The sequence below is a fragment of the Odocoileus virginianus genome, chromosome 31, assembly GCF_023699985.2.
Source record: "Odocoileus virginianus isolate 20LAN1187 ecotype Illinois chromosome 31, Ovbor_1.2, whole genome shotgun sequence".
Classification (NCBI taxonomy): domain Eukaryota; kingdom Metazoa; phylum Chordata; class Mammalia; order Artiodactyla; family Cervidae; genus Odocoileus; species Odocoileus virginianus.
The window spans coordinates 40,757,223-40,777,924 of NC_069704.1; the positions used below are offsets into that span (position 1 = coordinate 40,757,223).

Sequence of the window (20,702 nt, forward strand, 5' to 3'; positions counted from 1 at the left end):
TTGAAAAAAAAATTAATAAATTCAATTTCCAGAGCTGGGAAAAAAAAATAGCCCAAGATGAGGCCTGCCCTGAGAAGTACTTGCTAGATTCATGTGCAATTCTGACATAGCATCGAGATGGTTCACCTTAAACCAAATTTCTTCTCTTATCATGAAGCAGGAAGAGGTAAGGCAAGGCTGGGCATCCCACAAGTCTTTTTTTTTCTTTTTTGGTTGCTAGTACAGCATATGGGATCTAGTTCCATAACCAGGAACTGAATCCAGGCCCCCTGTGTTGGGAGCTCGGAGTCTTAGCCACTGGACCACCAGGAAGTCCCCATGAAGTCTTGTGATTGGGAAAGCTGGGCAGCTGCCTGTGGAAGGCAAAGCCAACACACGTCACCACTGCCCCGCTGCGCGGCCTTGCCTGAGTTGACACGCCGGCAGACTGTCACCTTGGGCCTTTTTTTTTTTAAGCTCTTCAATGGTTACAATTAAAGAACAAAATTAACGAACATTTCAAAACAGTCAAGTCAGGGCGCCAGGAAGTCACTCCTATCAGGAAGAAGTCCAGATGCAAGGTGTGAAGGGCTGCAGTCCCTTTCACTTGTTTTTGTTTCAGAGTCTGGATTCTATGTTTGGCCTTGTATCCTGCAGATGGTTTTTGTTTAGTCATAAGTAGTGTCTGACTCTTTTGCAACCCCATGGACTGCGGCCTACCAGGTTCCTCTGTCTATGGGGTTTCCCAGGCAAGAACACTGGAGTGGGTTGCCATTTCCCCCTCCAGGGGATCTTCCCGACCCCGCAATCAAACCTGTGACTTCTGCACTGGCAGGTGGCTTCTTTACCACTGAGCCGCCAGCAAAGCCCAGGCTGTGTGCACTAGGGCCTGCTTTGAAAAGGCTCTTTTTAGGCCAGCTCTGCTCTTCCGTCGGTAGCCTCTTTCCTTCCACCGCACCCCAGGTGGATCGTCTCTTGGTGGCCACACCGGAGTACGGCCAGGGCCTCTATTTAGAACGGCAGGCGGTCAGGCGGACCAAGGGTAGGGGCAGCCACCACCGCCACCTTCCTTTCAAGCCCTGCCAACAGGGCTTCGGAAAGGCGCTGACTGGGGAAGGGGAAGGAGGCTGACGGACCCCCAGCGTGGTGATGGTGGGTGGGGGTGACGGGGGTGAGTGCTAACAACCTTGCATCTGACCACCCCTGAAGAGGCCAGAGGCCGACCTGGGTGCCCCGGGAGTGACAGGAGGCCCTGGAGATTCAGAGGCAGAAGTCACTGGGGTCCCTTGACTAGAAGAAGACGTCAGTGTTTCGGGTGGCGGCTGTCAGGGGCCTTGGAGCACAGGCTGGGGCAGGGATGCCCCGGGGAGAGAGGACGCGCACGCTTCCGTTCTACTGCACCTCTGGGATGAGCTGGAAGAGTGCGTTAGACAGCAGCGTTCCAATGGACAGGGCGATGAAGTAAGTGAGCACGCGGCTGAAAAACGCTCTCTCTGTGCAGGGCAGGACGAGGACTCCCAGGAGAGAGGCCAGGTTAATCAGTGAGACACTGAGAAAGCCAAAGCCCCACACTGTGGAGGAACAAGAACAGACGAGGGCCGCCATTACCGCGGGCGGGGGTGCTCTTGCTGCTGGGGGTGCGTGCAACCCCCCACTCTGAACTCAGCCGCAACCAGGGCAGACAGAGTTCCGCCAGCCCATCAGTAAATGCTTGCCGAGTATCTCTTGCTGGGTGCTGTGAAGAAGCCTGAAAACATACACCAAAGTTGCTATCTAAAGCAGCTTACCTTTCAGATGGAGGGGCAGGTGAACCCATGAAAGGCTAAAGACTATACAGGAGTTAAATAATGACGTGGGGCAGGACACAGGTGGCATGTGCCAGGTACCAAATGCCAGCAGCTCATACCAGCAGGACAGGATTGCAGGAGCTCGATCCAGGCCCAAGGGAGCCACGTGCACACACGTGAACCACTGTGGCTGGAGCAGAGGTCCAGGCAGAGGAGGTGGGCAGGTGGATGAAGTGGGACGAGGGCAGTCTGTGAAAGGCCTTAAATGCTAAACTCAAAAAACCAAGGCATTGGCCCCCTGGTAGTTTAATGAAAACCAAAATGGAAAAGTGGTCCAAAAGTTTCACACTGACTGCTCACCAGCCACACTGCCCAGCCTGGTGATGTGCTGGACTGGTCTCATGAGCATGGGAGATATCAGTTTATACATTACTCCAGTTCACCCCTCCTGATGATGATAAGAGGAGGATAACTGGTTAATCATTCAGCGAGCCACTCTATCTGATCAGCCCGGCAGTCCCTGGGCTGACAAGCATGGACACCTGCTTGCCTCCCCATCCCGGCTCACCTTCCACCGAGCTGGGCCTCCCCTCTTCCGTCTGCTCGTTTTCCTCATTCTCCTGGTTCTCGGAGGAGCAGGCCCTGGAGTCCAGCTGCTGGAGGATGGTGGGGCAGAACTCCTGGAACTCACGCTCCCCGATCTGCGACTGGTGACTGAGGTTGTGGGCAGCAAAGAGTTCTCCAGAACTGAAGCACTGAAACCAAGAGAGAGGGGCAGAAAGCTTCTTAGGACCCAAGGTCACACCTTGCCCCGGAGGAGCCCTCCAGGATGAAGAACAGAAGATGGACCTGGCTAACTTTCATGGAATCTGCAGGCTAATTTCCAAGGATGAGAGCAAAGTAGTCCCTAAACTTAAAACACTGATAAGTAATCTTAAGAGATTGGCCACCCAGACATGCCTTCCACACGCCCATCTAAGAATGGCTACCCAGAAGTTCTGGAAACAACTGAATTCTAATCATTACGACCAGGGTGTGGCTGCTGGAAAATGTGCCTCTGCGTGCATGCCTGAAGATGCAGTTTCTCCCAGATTCTCAATCTGGCTCCACATCACAACCGTTCCGGGAGCTGTTACAGTAAAATGCAGATTTCAGATGCTTCTCCAGAGCCACTGAGCACAGGTGTCTACGGGGAAGCGGGTCTCCTGGGCCATGTGCAGTAATGCCCGCAGCCTGCAGAATGTGCTGGCAGAGACTGGGGAGGGGTGGAGGGGTACCTGAAGATTCAGGGTCTGCCAGGGAGAGGCGTGGGCTGCCCAGTGGACTTGGGCTCTCAGTTCCCTGGGAGGCATCAGGTAAGTGGTTCTCACATACCATTCCCCTGAAACACTGCCATTTCACTTCTAATTAGACATTCATACGTCAGTCTTTCACTGAGTGTGGTTTTACGTGGGTCTGTGTCTAATGAGCTAGTCAGCTCTGGGAGGGCTGGTGAAGGAGGGTTTCCTGGGCCTACAAAGCTGGGGGCTGGACGTGGTGACCCCTAGTATCCTTGTGCTGCACCGGAAGGCCGCTGGGGTCAGGCTGCATGAGCCCCAGCCCAGGGCAGGCTCCTCTGACTCAGAGGCGTGCCACGCCCCCATGGTCCCACATCCATGCCACACAGTCCCCCACTTCTGGCCACTTGGCCTCTCTGAACTCTGCTCTCCTTCAAGAAGCTCCAGGATGCCCCACCCACAAAGCTTCCTTGACCAGTGAGCCCATACTCACCCGCTCCTGTCGTTTCTGAATCCAGAAATGACTCGCCAACCCACAGCATCTTAACATTTCATCCGAGTATCAGCTAACTCTGTCCTTGGTTGGCTGAGCTCCCCATCTGAACGGTACACTCCCTGAAGATGACTCATTTTCTCTGCCTTTCTCACAACACTCAGCACAGGCAGATGCATAAAGACATCGCGGGTGACTTACACTTGGCCGCCACAGGGCCTCAGACTGATTGGCCAAGATGACACGGAAGACAGAAGAGAGAATCAGAAGCCAAAACACCCGAGTCTTAATCCCGGTCCCTGCGGCAATGGCCGTGGGTCCCTCAGTATCTCAGTATATTGTTGTTGCTTAGTTACTCAGTCATGTCTGACTCTTTGCAACCCCATGGACTGTATCCCGCCAGGCTCTTCTGTCCACGGGATTTTCCACGCAAGAATACTGGAGGAAATGGGTTGCCATTTCCTTCTCCAGGGGATTGTCCCAACCCAGGGATTGAACCTGCATCTCCTGCATTGGCAGGCTGATTCTTTACTGTCTAAGTCAGCACGGAAGTCCATCTCACTGTACAGAGGACATGATGAAGATCTGCCACCTGCCCCTGGAGGTACTCTGAGGCTCACCCAGGATGATGCGCAAAGGCCTTTGCAAAAACTCCATTAGAAACACAAGCTGACCCAGGAGCCCCAGCCTAGCAGCAGTTCCAGGAGTTCCCAGTACAGTTCTGCGGCAGGGTCTGGACGGCAGGCAGCCCCTATTGCATGGCTGTCCTGGGCTAAGGGCTTCAACGCACCCATGGAGAAGGTTGTGATGTGCAGCTGGAGTCTCAGACCAGCTGACCCAGCCTGCAAGGCAAGAAGTGGCTCCTCTGTTCTGTCATCAAGGCTCACCTGGCCCCCACCTAGACTGTGAACCTCGAACGGGTAGAGTTGGTGCCGGGCGGAGCTGAGGGCCTTACCGTCGAGAGGTTCCTCGGGCCCTGCACGGGCTGGGAGATGTTGCTCCGGCCTACTCCCACGTCCAGGTGGTTGAGCAGGGCCTTCAGCTGATGAAGGGTAAGGCTGTCACCCTCCCCGTAGCGATGCATGAGGTTTTGCAGAAAAGAGGCTGCGCTGAGGGTGGTCCCTGTGGACACAGCACGAGCCTCAGAAGCAGCTGTCCGCATGATGAGCAGGGTCAGCAGGAAGTAGCTGGGGAGGGCTGGGCGCAGAGGCTTCATGGTGACGGATGAGCCTGCAAAGAGCGAAGAGCCAGGTGAGAGGCCCACCCTTACCTTCCATACCAGACCCACAGGGCTCACTCCAGACAGGAGGGTCTCTCCTCAGACTCTGGATTCCGTCAGTACCAAAGCTGACCCTTCACCCCTTCTTTAAGTCTCTGCCTAACTTTTGAGAACAATCCTTCTTTTGTAACAGAAAATAAAAACAAATTCAACAGGTCTGACTAAATTTTTTAAAAGTAGGGACTTCCCTTGTGGTCCATGTGGCTAAGACTCCAGGGGGCCCAGGTTCGATCCCCATCAGGAAACGAGGTTCCACATGCCACAACTAAGAGTCTGCATGCTACAACAAAGACTGAAGACCTCCGGTGCTACAACTGGGGCACAGCACAGCCAAATAATTATATATAATTTTAAAAAAAAGGGAAAGAAAAACTATGTGTGTTTTTAAATTAACTTTTTTTTTGGCTGTGCTGGATCTTCCTTGCTACACATGGACTTTCTCTAGTTGCGGCAAGCAGAGGGCAACTCTATTTGCAGTGCGTGGGCTTCTCGTTGCAGAGCACAGGCTCGAGGGCGCAGCCTCAGTAGTTGTGGCGCACAGGCTGAGTTTACCCGCTGCACGTGGAGTCTTCCCAGACCAGGGACGGAACCCAGGTCCGCTGCATTGGCAGGTGAACTCTGCTAGTGGACCACCAGGGAAGTCATGTGGTTGTTTTTCTTTTAAAGTCTGTATCTTTTTAGAGATACTGAGATTATCATGGATTAAGTATTTTACTTGGGATTTGCTTCAAAATAACAAAGGAGGGAATATCTGCACTAGAGTACAGATGAGACAAGATTAGGCATGAGGTGACAACTGTTGGAACTAAGTGATGGGACTTCGTTATACTACTCTCTCTACTTTTGTATATGTTTGAAATTCTTCAAAGGAAAAATCTAAAAAAATGAAAAGTACAACTAAAAGGTGGGGGGAAGTAGACTGGGGAAAATATACACCATCAAACATGCCAAAGAGTTATTTCTACACTACCTAAATTAGGGAACCAATATGAAAACTACTAGTCTTGGAGTTCCCTGGTGATCCAGTGGTTAAGAATCCCCCTGCCAAGGCAGGGGACATGGGTTTTTGATCCCTGGTCCGGGAAGATTCCACATGCCTCAAGGCAACTAAGCTGGTGAGTCACAACTACTGCAGCCGCATGCCCTAGAGCCCATGCTCCGCAACCAGAGAAACCACCGCACCACAACCAGAGAGTAATCTCCACTCCGGATCCCAACTGGAGAAAGCCCGCAAGACCAGTACAGCCAATTAAAAACAAAAAACAAAACAACCCCAAAAACCTGGTCTCCCTGGTTTAAGAATATACATTTAAAAGATGGGGGGTGCTACTTACTAAGATAGCGAAACATTTTTTAAAAAAGATATAAAACCAAATGTTAGTGAGGTTAAACAACAGAAGAAGATACTTCTGGTGGCTATCTAAATGACTCTGGAAAAGTTATATGATAATAAATGTATCTCAATTCATTAATAATTCTACTTCTTCTGGAATTTACACTAATAGAAGCAATCCCAAAATAAAAAAGCCATTGGCAGAAAGATGTGTGTGATCAAGTGAATTATATTGATTTCACGCAACAGTATGCAGCGATAAAAAGCAGAATCATGAGTTTAACATTAAATAAAGAAGTGGAACAATTATGTAAACAGAGTTAAGAACCGAGAAAGAACAGAGAAAAACGAAACCTTCTGGTAGCACAACTGACAACTTTTCTTTAGTTAATCATTTCCCTTAGTAGAGTTATAATTTAATTTGTGAAATAAACAAATACCAGGAGTGGGAAGTGAGCCTCCTATTTAATCTGGGGCCCGGGAACCGGGTGCTTCAGTCACTTCCCCATCTCCCTGGGCATCCAGGGCTCTGGCACAGTGCCTGGGGTGGACAGAGGCACCAGAGCAGAGTGAGTAACGGCAGGCCTGCTAGCAGCCCAACTCTGCCATTTACCAGCTGTGTGATCTTGGGCAAGTTATTTAACCAGAGTCAACATTCTAGAATCACTGTGAGCAGTGATGGAGTGTACCATGGCCTTCAGGGTCAAAAGACTTGGCTTGAATTTTCATGCCGCTGATTCCCAGAAGTGACCTTGGCCAAGTTGCATGGCCTCTCTCCACACCTCAGTTTTCTCATCTGTAAAATTGGTATCCACATCATTGGACTATTGTGAAAATTTAATGACATGAGCTTTGGCAAGCGACTAGACGCAAGAGAGCACTCAATAAAACAGGGCTACGATGATTATATGACTAATCATTAGCAGGGTTCCCCCACTGCGATCCCCTCTCAGTCAGATACTAAGCTGCCAAAGGAAGCACTGTGGCTGGCTTTGCACCAGGCCTGCAATGCACCCAAGACACAAGCTCCAACTGCAAGCACAGCTGGGACATCCTAGGCTCTAGGTCCCACACATGAGGCACACGCCAGAATCTGGGACATAAACCATCACTCCAGTGAACATGCACCAGCGAATGGATTGGGCACCCGCCCAGAAGGTAGTTTATGAAATGGCTATTTTGGGACTAAAAACTCTCAAATCTTTACCAAGTACCAAAGTTAAATCATGGTTAGTTAGCAGGGTGGATCTTAGTCTAAAACAGCTAAACCCCGCTGCACAAAGAAGTCTTGTTCTCTGCCGGACCATAGTGGGATTTGTCTAAGGCCTGTGCTGTGCTGTTAAAACAAGTAGGGGAGGGCTGCCTGGGTTTAGGAAAGGGGAGGCAAAGAGCTGATGCGATCAGCTGCTAGCGGTCCCAGTACTTTACTGAAGCATCTGACATTCATCAATGCCTGTAAGAGAAGGTAGAACACTTATCTCTGCCTAACAAATGAGGGCTTCCCTGGTGGCTCAATGGTAAAGAACTTGCCTGCTAATGCAAGAGACATGAGTTTGATCCCTGGGCCACGAAGATTCCCTGGAGAAGGAAACGGCAACCCACTCCAGTATTCTTGCCTAATGAATACCATGGACAGAGGAGCCTGGCAGGCTACAGTCCATGGGGCCGCAAAGAGTTGGACTGACTCAGAGACTCAGCAACAACAGATGAGGTTTAGAGATTAGGGAGCGTGACCCATGGCCAGTAAGTAGACCAGTGAAGCCAGAAATCAAATTTTCATGATCTGAAGCCAGGTCTGAGTGACACTAAGGTCAGGGTGCACTTAACCACTGTCCCTGCTGTGTGGAGACACACATACACACCCCGGGCCTCGTGGAGAAGCCACCGAAGCCTGTGTGTCTCTGGACAGGTTGACCCCAGTTTCTATCAGTCCCAGTAAGTACCCCCAAACCCAGGCGTGAGACGCCCTGAAGACACGTGGAGGGAGTCTGCCCAGGTGTGTCTCAGGGCATGTCTCAGCCACGTTACAAGTTTCAAAACAAGCAATGCACCATGGAGGAGGACATGGCAACCCACTCCAGTATCCTTGCCTGGGAGAATCACTTGGACAGGGGCGCCTGGTGGGCTACGCTCCACAGGGTTGCAAAGAGTTGGACACGACTGAAGTGACTTAGCATGCACGCGTGCAAGGGCCACAGATCATAATCTGAGCCATATCCTTTAATACTGGAGCCCCCACCAGATGGAAGATGTACATTGTACATCCAGATGTAATTGTACCTGGATGGGCATTCATGTCAAGGTAAGCATCTACTCAGCATCTGCTCTTTAAGGAACCCAGTAGCCCCCCTACCATGGCAGCCAAGAGTGGGTGATGGCAGAGCCCTCCTGCCTGGCCCTCACGCCAGATATGCCCCCCACCCTGCCCCAATCCACCTGAGAGTCAGAGGAGAATCTACAAATAATTGGTCATGACTAAATCATGACCAGACTTTAGCCACGACATAAGCTGCTCCATCTTACACAATCTTGAGAGTTTACCTCAAGGAAATGGGAACAAACTGACCCTGGAATTGAAAATTAACTGTACTCAAAGCAGTCATGGCGACACTGATCAGACCACCACGCGAGCATTTCACGGTGACTGTGCCCCTCGGTACGTAGCTGCCCCTCCTCCAGTGCATTCCTGGAACTTCCCCTTTAAAATCTCTTGCTCCCTGACCAGCAAATGGGGATATGGTTCTTTGGAACAGGAGTCCAGCTTCTCCCCAAGACTGCTGGCTTCCCCAATAAAGTTACCTTTGCTTTTAGCTCCCCCACCCCAAAAAACCAAGCAATCCAATTAATCTGCAGCAACTTCAGAATACTTAGAAACGACAGAGACACAGGACCTCCCTGGTGGTCCAGTGGCTAAGACTCCATGCTCCCAATATAGGGGTCTGGGGTTCAATCTCTGGTCAGGGAACTAGATCCCACATGCCTCAACAAAGACTGAAGACCCCATGTGCCACAACTAAGACCTGGAACAGCCAAATAAATAATTTTTTTTTTTTTTTAAAGAAAGAAATAAGAGACATGCAAAAACACTTCAAGGGTGAGAGACTCAAGATACTGTAATTATACCTGGATGAGCATTTATGTCAAGGTAAGCATCTACTAGCATCTGCTCTTTAAGGAACCCAGTAGCCCCCCTACCATGGCAGCCAAGAGTGGGTGATGGCAGAGCCCTCCTGCCTGGTCCTCATGCCAGACATGCCCCCCACCCCGCCCCAATCCACCTGAGAGTCAGAGGAGAATCTACACACAACTGGAGGGGAGTAAGAAGTCTTGGTCCAGGGATCCTGGAGTCACTAAAGATACTTCAAACCCAAGTGACCCTGGCCTTTTGGCAGACACATGAGGGGAGCTTTCTGCTCCAAAGGACACTGAAGTTATTCTAAGGGGGTAAAAAAACTTATAAGAGATTCTTAGGAGGAAACAAAGAAGAGAGGAAGAAAATACATACACTCTTGGAGTGGCTGAGTGGTGAAGCTGGGCAGGGGTCCTCGATGCACGGCCCGTTGCAGGAGGAAGCTCAAGCCCTATTAAGGGCTTGGAAATGGGCGGTCCTGGGTAGGCTGCTCCCCACCCCGCCTTCCCCCCAGGGAGCTGAGCCAGCTGCCCCCAGGGCCACCTTCCTTCCAGGAGGAGCAAGCAGAGCAAGTGGGGCCAGGCATTAAAAACAAGCTGCAGAGACAAAGGCTCGAGTATGCTGTCGGCTCAGAGGACCAGGCTCCCCCACTGAACAGAAGCTGGAGTCTCTCCACCCCTTTGTTCACTTGGCTCAGGTTCAAAGAAGTAAATTACTTTAGTGCTTTAGGTCTGTCTTCAAGGCGCCAGACCTAACCATCCCCCCAGGGGCAGGGGGGAATGAGAGTCAACAGGTCACTCTCTTGACCCTCTGTGGAAGCTCAGAAGTTCCTTCCCTCCTGGGAGGAGGCTCAGACAGGATTTTACCTGCCCATCCCTTCACGTGGCCCAGAAGCACCTCATCTTGGATGCGGCACTCTGTCCTGCAGCGTACTTCGCTGTTGCATTTATCATACCACACTTTTCCCATGCCCACTCCGTCTCAGAGATGAGCAAACACTTACTTCTCCTTGTGTGGACGGAGTAGTGCCTTGCTGTGTTGCTTGGTCCAGAGGCTGGACATTGATGTGAGCAAAATGGGCAAACAGAGACCCGGGGGGCTTGGGAGCTGCTGGCCCTTCTAACGTCCACTCCCTTCCCTGACCATGAGCTGGCCACACGGCCCACTGGTCTTCCTCTCAGATTCCTCTGGGCTAAGGAGTGAACATGGAAGATAAGATCTTGTGCTCCCAGGGACAAACTCGGCTAAGCCACAGCGATCTCCAAGGCCACCCAGCGAGCCACAGGAAGCAGGCAAAGCATGTGTTTGGGACCCTACCTGCCCCCCGCCTGCTCGATGCCCCCTAAGGCACAGGCTGCGTGGGAGCACAGTGCATTGGAAGACAGTGCATTGCTTTTACAAAGCACTTCAGTTAAAACTGGGAAACGAAAGCAGGACCAAGGTGGTTGGAGGGGTAGAAAAGAAGGTGCAGGTCAAGAAGCAGGGGAAAGAGGGAGGAGACAGTGACAGGAAGGTCGGCTCCCAAAGTCCTTGGCTGCACTACTGACTGGCCTAAGTGAATCATCTTTAGCCATCTCAACTGTCTCCTCGCCTGAAATTCAAAGGACGTAAAGACAGGCATCGACGGGACTTCCCCGGTGGTCCAGCGGCTAAGACTCCACATTCCTAATGCAGGGGGCCCAGTTTGATCCCTGGTCAAGGAACTAGATCCCACGTGCAGCAACTAAGACCCAACACAGCCAAGTAAAATAAATAAATATTTTTTAAAAAGATGAAGAAGAAAGGCACTGAGTTCTCTTATATTCCTCTTGTGGATAAACAGCAGTGGCGGGGGGTGGTGGGGTGGTGGGGTCTCTGAGGTATTCGTGGCCTTAGCACATGTTCCAGGGCTGTGAGCATCAGTGACCCAACTACTAACCACAAGACAGCTGCCACCAGCCCCCTGCTCCCGGGGGTTCTCCCCGCCACTGCTGGCCACCACCAGCTCTTTGCTACAGAAAACGGTCATGCGACTGTTCTTCCTCTAATCCCCTCCTCACCTCATTCTAGGCCTGTGACCCGTCAGCCTAATAGGACTGTCTCTCCACTGTATACCTCTCGCAAAAGGCTAACTACTGAGGGGTGAACAGATTCGAGTGGTCTGGGTGAGCCAAGAGGATGTATATACGACTACATATGTTTTACACGCCTATTCCTCAGGACAGGTGTATAAAAACCCCTGAGACCTGCAGACAAAGACGAAGCCAGGCCTCAGGGTAGAGGTGGAGGACCCGAGGACTCAGAAGCCCTGGCATTTGTCTTCTGAGTCATGGGCGCTAGTGAGCAGGAGAGCGCCAGCTTCAGCAACAGGAGGACCACGGGGCTTGGGGGAAGGGGTCCAATATGCAGTGACCCCAAGTACCTCAAGTAAAAGGCAGAGACATCACTTTGCCAACAAAGGTCTGTCTAGTCAAAGCTATGGTTTTTCCAGTAGTCATGTCCTGATGTGAAAGTTGGACCATAAAGAAGGCTGAATGCTGAAGAACTGATGCTTTTGAACTGTGGTGCTAAAGAAGTTCTTAAATTCCTCAGACAGAAAGGAGATCAAACCAGTCAATCCTAAAGGAAATCAACCCTGAATATTCACTAGAAGGACTGATGCTGAAGCTCCAAGACTTTGGCCACTTGATACGAAGAGCTGACACATTAGAAAGACCCTGATGCTGGGAAAGACTGAGGGCAAGAAGAGAAGGGGGCGACAGAGGATGAGATGATTGGACGGCATCACAGACTCAATGGACATGAGTTTGAGCAAACTTCAGGAAATAATGAAGGACAGGGAAGCCTGGCGTCCTGCAGTCCATGGGGTTGCAAAGAGTGAGACACCACCGAGTGACTGAACAAGCATCTCACTGATCTCACTAGGTCAGTTCCTTATTCTGGACAAAAGAAAGCAAATCCAAAGCTTTGTGTATTAGGAAAGCTAATGTATTTTGAAACACTATATAAAAATAAGGATTTCTGAATTAAGATGGGGAATTGAAATGGAGTCATGATTTTTCCTTCCCCTAATAATTAACTTTTGAGTTAAAAAATAATAATAAAAAGCAAGCCTCCTCCCCCACCCCCCTACTGAAAGTTACCAAAAGCAAGCAAAGAAAGAAAGAGGCATAATCTGATATAATAACTTCCAAACCAGAAGCAAGGAAAGGAATGCAGGTGGCTCATCTCCCGGTCCTGGCTGGGCCCGGAGGAAGCAGGAGGATTCTCACTAACCCTCCCCAGATGCAGAGACAGGCAACCTGCCACCAAGTCTTCTTCCCCTTCCAGTGGGGAGTAGTGGGAAAAGGTGCTGGAAAACAAAGAAGCGGGTGACAGGGGAACAAGAACAATGGGCTGACTCCCCCGAAAGGAAGTCAGGGCTGCGAGGCCACAGGCTGAATTGGGGAAGCTGTCCAAGTGCAGTGGTCTCTCTTCCTCCTTCAGCACCACGGAGCACCTCCCCAGCAACCCAGGGTCGAACCCTGCCACTGGGCGCCACCAAAGTCCCAGAACAGAGGCCCAATCCGGCCACCTGTCTAACTCAGGCTGCACGCAGAACACTCTGTCACCAATACCTGGCCCCGGGCACTGCTGTCGTTGAGGAGGGGGACAAACCCGCTTCGACGTGGTGGGAAGCAAGTCACTGACTTCTTTCAGAGCCAACAGAGCTGAGACGCACTGGCGTGAACGCGATGAGAAGAGACAGCCGGCCAAAGACGTAGACAGAAAGGAGACTGCCACTCCGGAGACAGCAGGCCCTCACTGGAGCCTCGCTCTGTGAGACCGCTCACTTAGAACACTCACGCAATAGAACCAGGGCTCAAAGGTGGGAAGAAAACAAAAGGAGATGCAGGCGTAGCAAAAAAACACTAAGAACATATCACTGATGAACTAACACACAGATTATAATGAACAGAGAACTAAATTCTGCCAGGAATTTCACACGGAAACGTTCACAAAAGGTCTGTGGTGAGCAAAGCGAATGTGGATGGAAACGACAAATGAGAGCAGGTCCAAAATGAAATGACTACACGACACCAGTGTCGGGATAACTGTCATTCCTGATGTGCCTGAGACAGAGAACCCAAGACTGCAACTGAAGATATGTTCACAGATAAAAAAACCCCAGGATTTCTCTGAAATGAGAGGAAAAACAGAATCTGATGATTGTAATCACACACAGCACTTCACAAAAATTTCACACAGAAGGTTCAACACTGGGACTTTGCCCAGCTAAGTTACTGAACTTAAAGAATCTTTTTCCAGGCCACCAGAAGAAACTTCCCCCTGCCCCAAGTATTTCCTTCCAAAAATTGTGAGATATACTAAAACTTAAGGGGCAGAAAATTCAGACTGCTCTCATCTTCTCCATAGTGACATTTAGTATCAGAAGTGTCACAAAATTTATATAATTCTTGGAGAAAGAAAATACAAACCAATGAATATTATTCCCAGCTGTGATGTCCAGCATCTTATAAATTTGGTAAAAACAACAAACAGAAATTGTCAAGCATGAAATAAGTCAGAGATTTCAGTCCCCTTCCTGGGGTGGGGAGTGGGGAAATGACATGATAATGAAATGCAACTGATGGGCTACAGTCCATGGGGTCACAAAGTCAAACGTGACTTTGCTGCTAAACAACGACAAAAAGAAAAATTTCATTGGAGAAACAAAAATGAAGTGCTCCAGGAATACAAAAACCAAAGGTAAGCTTTAAAATCCTTCAAATAAGAATTTAAAACTATGGGGATTACAGTTACAGGACAGAATCTAAATGTTATAATCATGGATAATTTAATAATAGAATTAACACAATTAAGAGATGGAAAGGAAATGGGAAAAAATGTGAAAATGCTGACGCCTTTATTTTTCATAGCAGAGTCAATAAATACTGTCTAAAATGGAAACAAGTAATTATAGATATGACTCACAAGTTTTTGGTTTTTTTTAAGCCTTTTTTGGGGTCTTTTAGCAAATCATGTCTCTTGTGAAAGACACGTTTCTTCACAGCTTAATAATTCCTTTAAATTTACTAGTTTCTTTTTCTTCAGTTACAGTCAGGGAAGTTTTAATACTTTTTATAGGAGTATTTAAAAAATCTACTGGCGTATCGTTGACTTATAATGTTGTGTTGGTTTCAGCTGTGCAGCAAAGTGAATCGGTTATATCAGTTACACATTTTATTTATATATAATATATAAAGAATGGATATTCTTTTTCAGATCCTTTTCCCACACAGGTTATTACAAATGCTGAGGAGAGCTCCCTGTGCTAGCCAGCAGGTACTTATTAGTTATGCTTTATATATAGCAGTGCATATATATTTATCCCAATCTCCTAATTTGTCATTCCCCCTATGTTACAGGAGCATTTATGTCTATCTCTCTATACCCATTTATCTGTAAGCATGCCTGGAAGACTGTCTGGAATAATGTTCACCTAATATTAGTAGTGATGACTATTTCTGAGTGGTGGGATTTGGAGTGTTTGGGTTTTTCCCCTCACTTTTTAAAATGTATCACTGATGTGTCCCAAGGTGTTGTGTAGGTACAATAATACAAGAAGACATGGGTAATTATTTTTAGAATCAAGGTGTTGGGTCAAATTTTCTAAGTGTGGCACAAAACCTAGAACCTGTAAAATTAATAATTTGACTACAAAAACTGCTAAGTGTTCTACATGAGTGTTCTCCCAGTACTCATGGTCAGGCTAATAATGATACAGTCCTCTGTGTCAGTCTCAATAGACTTCATGAGAAAACCAACAGTCTCACAGCATGGTGCTCAAGACCCCCTACAGGGTCTCTGGAGTTCTGAGAAAAACTACCCAGCCTGTGGTCCTTCCCAACCACCAACAGAACATCATTCAGGAAGCCACTCCCCTCTCGGACAAGCCAAAACCCCCTCTGAAATACAGTGCAAATATCACAGCCTAAAGCCAGTCCCTGGCCTTGCCCAAGAGGCCCAGGGCTCAACAGGCCCATTCTTCTCCGGCCTCCCCTGGCCCTCCCACCTAACCGCTCTCCTACATCCCTAAAAGGATGTGCTCTCGGCTTCCAGCTCACACTCCCAGAACCTTAGCCTCAGGCTGTGGCTCAGCCAGAGGCCACCCAGCGTGGGGGATTTCCAGAGAAAGTACAAGAGAGCCGGCAGGGTGGAGGTGGGGCAGGGGGTACCTAGAATCGGTAGCCCACTTACTGTCCCCATGAAACCTCTCATCCTGGGAGAGGCAGGATGAGAAAAGTTAGGGGGGAAAAAAAAGTGGTGACCCAGAAGCAGAGAACAAAATTAGAACAAGCAGCCTGCTGTACATCGACCAATATTTACTGAGCCCCCACTGTGTCAGCGCCTGTCGGGGGAGGTTGGTAGGGCATCAGGGCCCTGGGCAGCCAGCACAGGCGGCTGGGATGGCTGATTTAACCACATGCTGAGCCCTGAGGGCTGGACCAGCAGAGGAGAACTGTGCATCTGCCAGGCTCCCCCATCCCAGCAGAGCCTGGGCTTGATGGAGCAAGGAAGCCTTCCAAAACCAACGAAATGAGTCAGGCAGCCGGGTAGGGAGGAGTCTGCAGGCCCCTCACCCCCACCCCTCTTCTCATCATTCATCCATCAACATTTCCCAGATGCTCCATTGCAAAATTCTGACCTGCTGTCCTCTAAAGTCCGCTCCTGTTTGTCAGACCATGGGGCCCAGCATGTGGCTTCGGAAACAAGGTGCTCACAACCACCGCTTACATCACCCACTCGAAGCAGAACTTCCCAACTTATTATTCAGGGTCAAATGCATAAGAGTAAAATGCATGTGCTGGTGGCTAGATCATCAGACAGTATGAGGAGTCAGGCAGGCCTGGGTTCAAATTTGGGGCCTGCCACTAACCTACCAGGTGCCCCCAGCATGATTAGGCTATGAAATGCCCAGCCTCTTGGGGACACTCTGATAGATGACAGAGAGCTTAAAGGCCATAACACAGCATGGACTTAGGTCTCTTCCTTCTGCTCCCTGTCCTCCAAGCTCTCAGGCCAATCCCTTCACCTAGACTTGGACCCATCAAGTCTCAGATTACCTCTTCTTCCAGGAAGCTTTCGTGGACCACTTCCTGAGAACTCATCTCCAACTACTTTGAACTCCTAATGATCTGTTCTCTTAGGGAGCCTTCCCAACAGTGTTTTGTTCCATGAAGGCAAGGGGTCCTCCCTTTATGCTTGACCAGTGCTGGGCACACAAGAGGGGAGAAGTAGAAAATTTCAGCTAGAAGATGCCAAGTCCAGCCTCCCACCTAACTAATGTCTGCCTGCACCACCCTTACAGCTTGATGAACATAGAACTCAGCGCCTCCTTTCAGACATTCTAACCCCTTCCCCACCCCTGCTGCCTTGGGGCCTTCATACGTTATCCGAAGTCAGATGTCCAGACCATTTATTCCTCTAGACTAAACAATTCCCATTCCTTCAATATGATTTATATTCACTGAATAAAAGGCCAGCCACACCTGCGACTTGAAAAAACTCATTCCAACAGTTCATTCACTCAACAAATATTCATTGCCTACAGATTTCATACCAAGAATAATGCTGGAGAAGGCCTGGTACCTGCCCTCACAGAGCTACAAAGCAAACAATTCAACAACTAACTTACAAGAACAGTGACAACAAGGGTTGTGTACTGACCGGAGTTCAATTAGACAATTTAAGCAGAGAGTTTGTATAACATATTAAAATGGCCCAGAGAATCATGGGAAGAGTGGAAGAAACAGACTCTGGGCTGAGCTTCCAGGAGCTAGTCCCAAAACCACAGAGTGAAGTCAGCCCTCCAAGGAGCTTCTGCCCTGACCTGCCACCATCAGGAAGCTAATGGCACAAGGAAGATGCCATAATCCACACCAGCACATGGACGTCCCAGGTCCGTCATGAGGAAGAGGATATCCACATATTCAGGACCACATCCAATGCGGCTCATTGGCAGAATGCAAGTCACACTGGGAATTCCAGGGGAAAGATGTCTGTGGAAAGTGCTGTTTTTCCCCTACACTTAGTAGCTTAGACCATAATTTATTATCCAAAGTAATGTACGCAATAGTGAAAGGAGGTGCTGTTAGTAAACAGACCAGAACCAGGGCTGCCTCAGCGTGGATTCCTAGGGAACAAGTCAGTCGACACCATCCGCCACAGGTCATGATGAGGAACAAAGGAAGCTTGAAGAACACAGCAGGATGGTCAAATCTAGTGTCAGGGGTCAGGGGAGGCCTCCAGAAAGAGATGTTATTTTAGCTGACACCTACAGGACATGTTCTCAAGGCAAGGATGCTGAAGTGGTTTGCCATTCCTTTTTCCAGTGGACCACTTTTTGTCATGAGTTTGAGCAAGCTCCGGGAGATGGTGACGGACAGGGAAATCTGGTGTGCTACAGTCCATGGGGTTGCAAAGAGTCGGACACAACTGAGTGACTGAACAACAACAAAAGGATGTGTGAAAGTGGGCCAGGTGAAAAGTGATGGGGTGGGGATGGGGCAGGATGTTCTAGGAAGACGTAGCATCCTTTGGAATGCTTCGGCCAAGATGCTGCATCTAAGAACTTAAAGAGCACAGTGTGGCCAGGGTGTACATAAGAGGATGAGGCAGGGGCCAGGACAGGGAAGGGCCTGTAGGCCAGGTTAAGGTGGCTTAACGCATCTGGAGGGCAGTGGCGATCATTTTCAGCTAAGATACCAGCAGATTTGTGTCTTTAGTATCCTGGTCAGGCTGCAGTATGGAGAACAGACCAGAGGCAGGCAAGAAGAGAGCTAGGACCCCAGGAAGGAGAACACAGTACCCGGTCTGGTCTAAAGAGCAAGACTTTGTTCTCCCAACTTCACCCCAGCCAGGGGGCTCCCCCGCCTCATGGGGCTGCGGGCGTGGCGGTTTTCCATTAAAGACCCGAACTGTTGTTGTTGTTCAGTCGCTGAGTCATGTCCGACTTTCTGTGACCCCATGGACTGTGGCCCACCAGGCTCCTCTGTCCGTGGGACTTCCCAGGCAAGCATACTGTCATGGGTTGCCATTTCCATCTTCCTGACCCAGGGATCAAACCCACATCTCCTGCATCGGCTGGCGGATTCCCTATCACTGAGCCACCAGGGAAGGGAAGCTTATGAAGACCTAGAAAGGCTCCGCCTTAGCAGTTACCAGGAGAGAAACAAGTCACATCACTCCTGCTAACCAAAAGCGCGAGTGAGTTTAAAACAATCCTCCCCAAACCCGCCCTACATCATTTCCTCAATCAGCCTAAGACTTCAACTCTCTTGCTGTAGCAGGAGGGCCATTTATAAAGGCCAACTCCAACTCCTGGGCAGCATCACTCTGTGGGCAGAATGTGCCACCAAGGGCCTCTCACGAGAAGTCTCCTATGTTCCCTTCTTCCCAAAATGGCTAAGAGGAGTGCTCTGAGCCCTCTGGGCAGTGAGGTGGGCTCTTCCCAGACAGTGAGCCTTCACAGGACCTGTGGCTGCAGCAGGCGGAGGTTTCAGGGCTGAGTTCCCCTGGTGCAAGGAACCTCTCTCTACTAGAAGCCGGGCCCCAGGTCAGCTCCACTACTCGGCCTGCACAAAGACTCTCTGTCCTGCAGCCAGCCCACCCTTCCTCTGCCCCTCGTGTCCTTGCTGTTTGTTGTTCAGTTGCTAACTTTCATCCAACTCTGTGAGCCCATGGACTGCAGCAGGCCAGGCTCCTCTGTCCTCCACTCTCTCTCGGAGTTTGCTCAGATTCATGTCCATTGAGTCAGTGATGCTCTCTAACCATCTCATCCTCTGACGTCCCCTTCTCCTTTTGCCTTTCACCTTTCCCAGCATTCCTGGGCTTCTCTGGTGGCTCAGACGGTAAAGAATCTGCCTGCAAAGTGGGAGGTGTGGGTCTGAACCCTGGGTCGGGGAGATTTCCCTGGAAAAGGAAATGGCAACCCCCTCCAGTGTTCTTGCCTGGAGAATCCTATGGACAGAGAAGCCTAGTGGGCTACAATCCATGGGTTGCAAGGAGTCAGACACAACTGAGTGACGAACACTTTCCCAGCATCAGGGTCTCTTCAGATGAGTTGGCTCTTCACATCATGTCCTGCTACACCACCATCCACCCCCCCCCCCCCGCATCCTTAAGCCAGGGGCGAGTCCCCTCGCTTCTCCTCAGAAGCTCTGACCATGACAGTCTCTACAGCTGAGATGCTGAACTGGGCGTGATAATTTCTCCAGGAAAGTCGTTCTCAGAGCAAGGCTCCACAAGCAGCAGGCAATACCATCACTTGAGAACCCATTGAAAGTACAAATTCTCCCCTCCCCAACCCTTCAGATAATTTGTGTTTTTTTTTTTTGAAGAAAAAGTTCTCAGCACCACCCAAATCCGCTGAATCAGAAACTCTAGGTGGAGCCCAGCAATCTGTGTTTTAGGAAGTTCTCCAGGGGACAACGACGCACATGGAGCTCTGAGGACCACTACTCTCAGGGGAAGGTCGTTAGGTTACCAGCTTTCTTCCCCAAAGTGGGTGTCATGAGCACATGCCCAGGGCCCCAGCAGGAAGGCACAGGCTACATCTTGGGTCTGAGATTTCTCAGTGACCATAAACATTTACCAGCATGAGTCACAGATGAGCCCTACTCTCAGGGGAAGAGGGTAATTGGGAAAAAGAGGGGAAAAGTCCATATTTCCAAATCAGAGAGAGAAAGGTGATGCGACACGGGGAAGATTGAGTAATGCCATTCCTGAATCATATTCCTCCACTTTCCCGCCCACTTCCCAAATTTCTACACGGCTCATTCCCTGATCCAAGGACACTGGCCGTCCCCATGAGATTACTGAGGTGAGAGGCCTTCTCTCATCCTTCGCTTTCCCAGTGTGGACCCCTCTTCTGAGATTCAGAGGAGAAACCACTGCCCCAGTCTCAGTGGTCACTAACACCCGCTCTATCCCATCCCCTCCAACAACCATATCACTCTCCTGCCAAAATACCTACCTTCCATCACTCCCCCAGCCAAGTGCAAAGTTCAGTCCCTCTGCCTGGCAGGCAAGGGTTTTCCTCCAACTAGGCTCCCATCACCTCTCACCCTCAGCGGCCACTGCTTTCTAGCCGGGACCCCAGGATCCACCCAGAACGCCTATCCCTGCTCCCTTTCACCCCTGCACCCTCTATCTCCACACTGCCCACAGAACCAGGCCTGGGAAGGCTAATTAACATCTGATTCTACCAACAGACAGAAAGCTGAACACAGTCCACCTGTGTTCCAAGCACTTTCTCCACAAGCGTGAAGGGGTTGCATGTGTTTAAAAAAAAAAAAAGGATAGGGCTTCCATGGTGGCTAAGTAGTAAAGAATCTGCCTGCCAAGGCAGGAGACCGGGGTTCAATCCCTGGTCCAGGAAAATCCCACATGCTGCAGGGCAAC

General features: G+C 49.9%; 1 protein-coding gene across 5 annotated transcripts in view; it reads right to left on the reverse strand.

The window, feature by feature from the left end:
• The window catches only part of SLC39A14 (solute carrier family 39 member 14), a 48,732-nt gene that overhangs the window by 11,266 nt on the left and 16,764 nt on the right, over nucleotides 1-20,702 (reverse strand). For 4 of the 5 annotated variants that reach the window (XM_070459681.1, XM_070459682.1, XM_070459679.1 and 1 more), the window contains 2 exons: nucleotides 4,492-4,766; nucleotides 2,335-2,521 (listed from right to left, as the gene is read on the reverse strand). In XM_070459681.1, the coding sequence (XP_070315782.1) occupies nucleotides 2,335-2,521; nucleotides 4,492-4,766 (462 nt within the window). Of the gene's footprint in view, nucleotides 1-1,380; nucleotides 1,551-2,334; nucleotides 2,522-4,491; nucleotides 4,767-20,702 lie in introns of all 5 variants that reach the window. The other variant, XM_070459680.1, reaches the window with a different exon arrangement.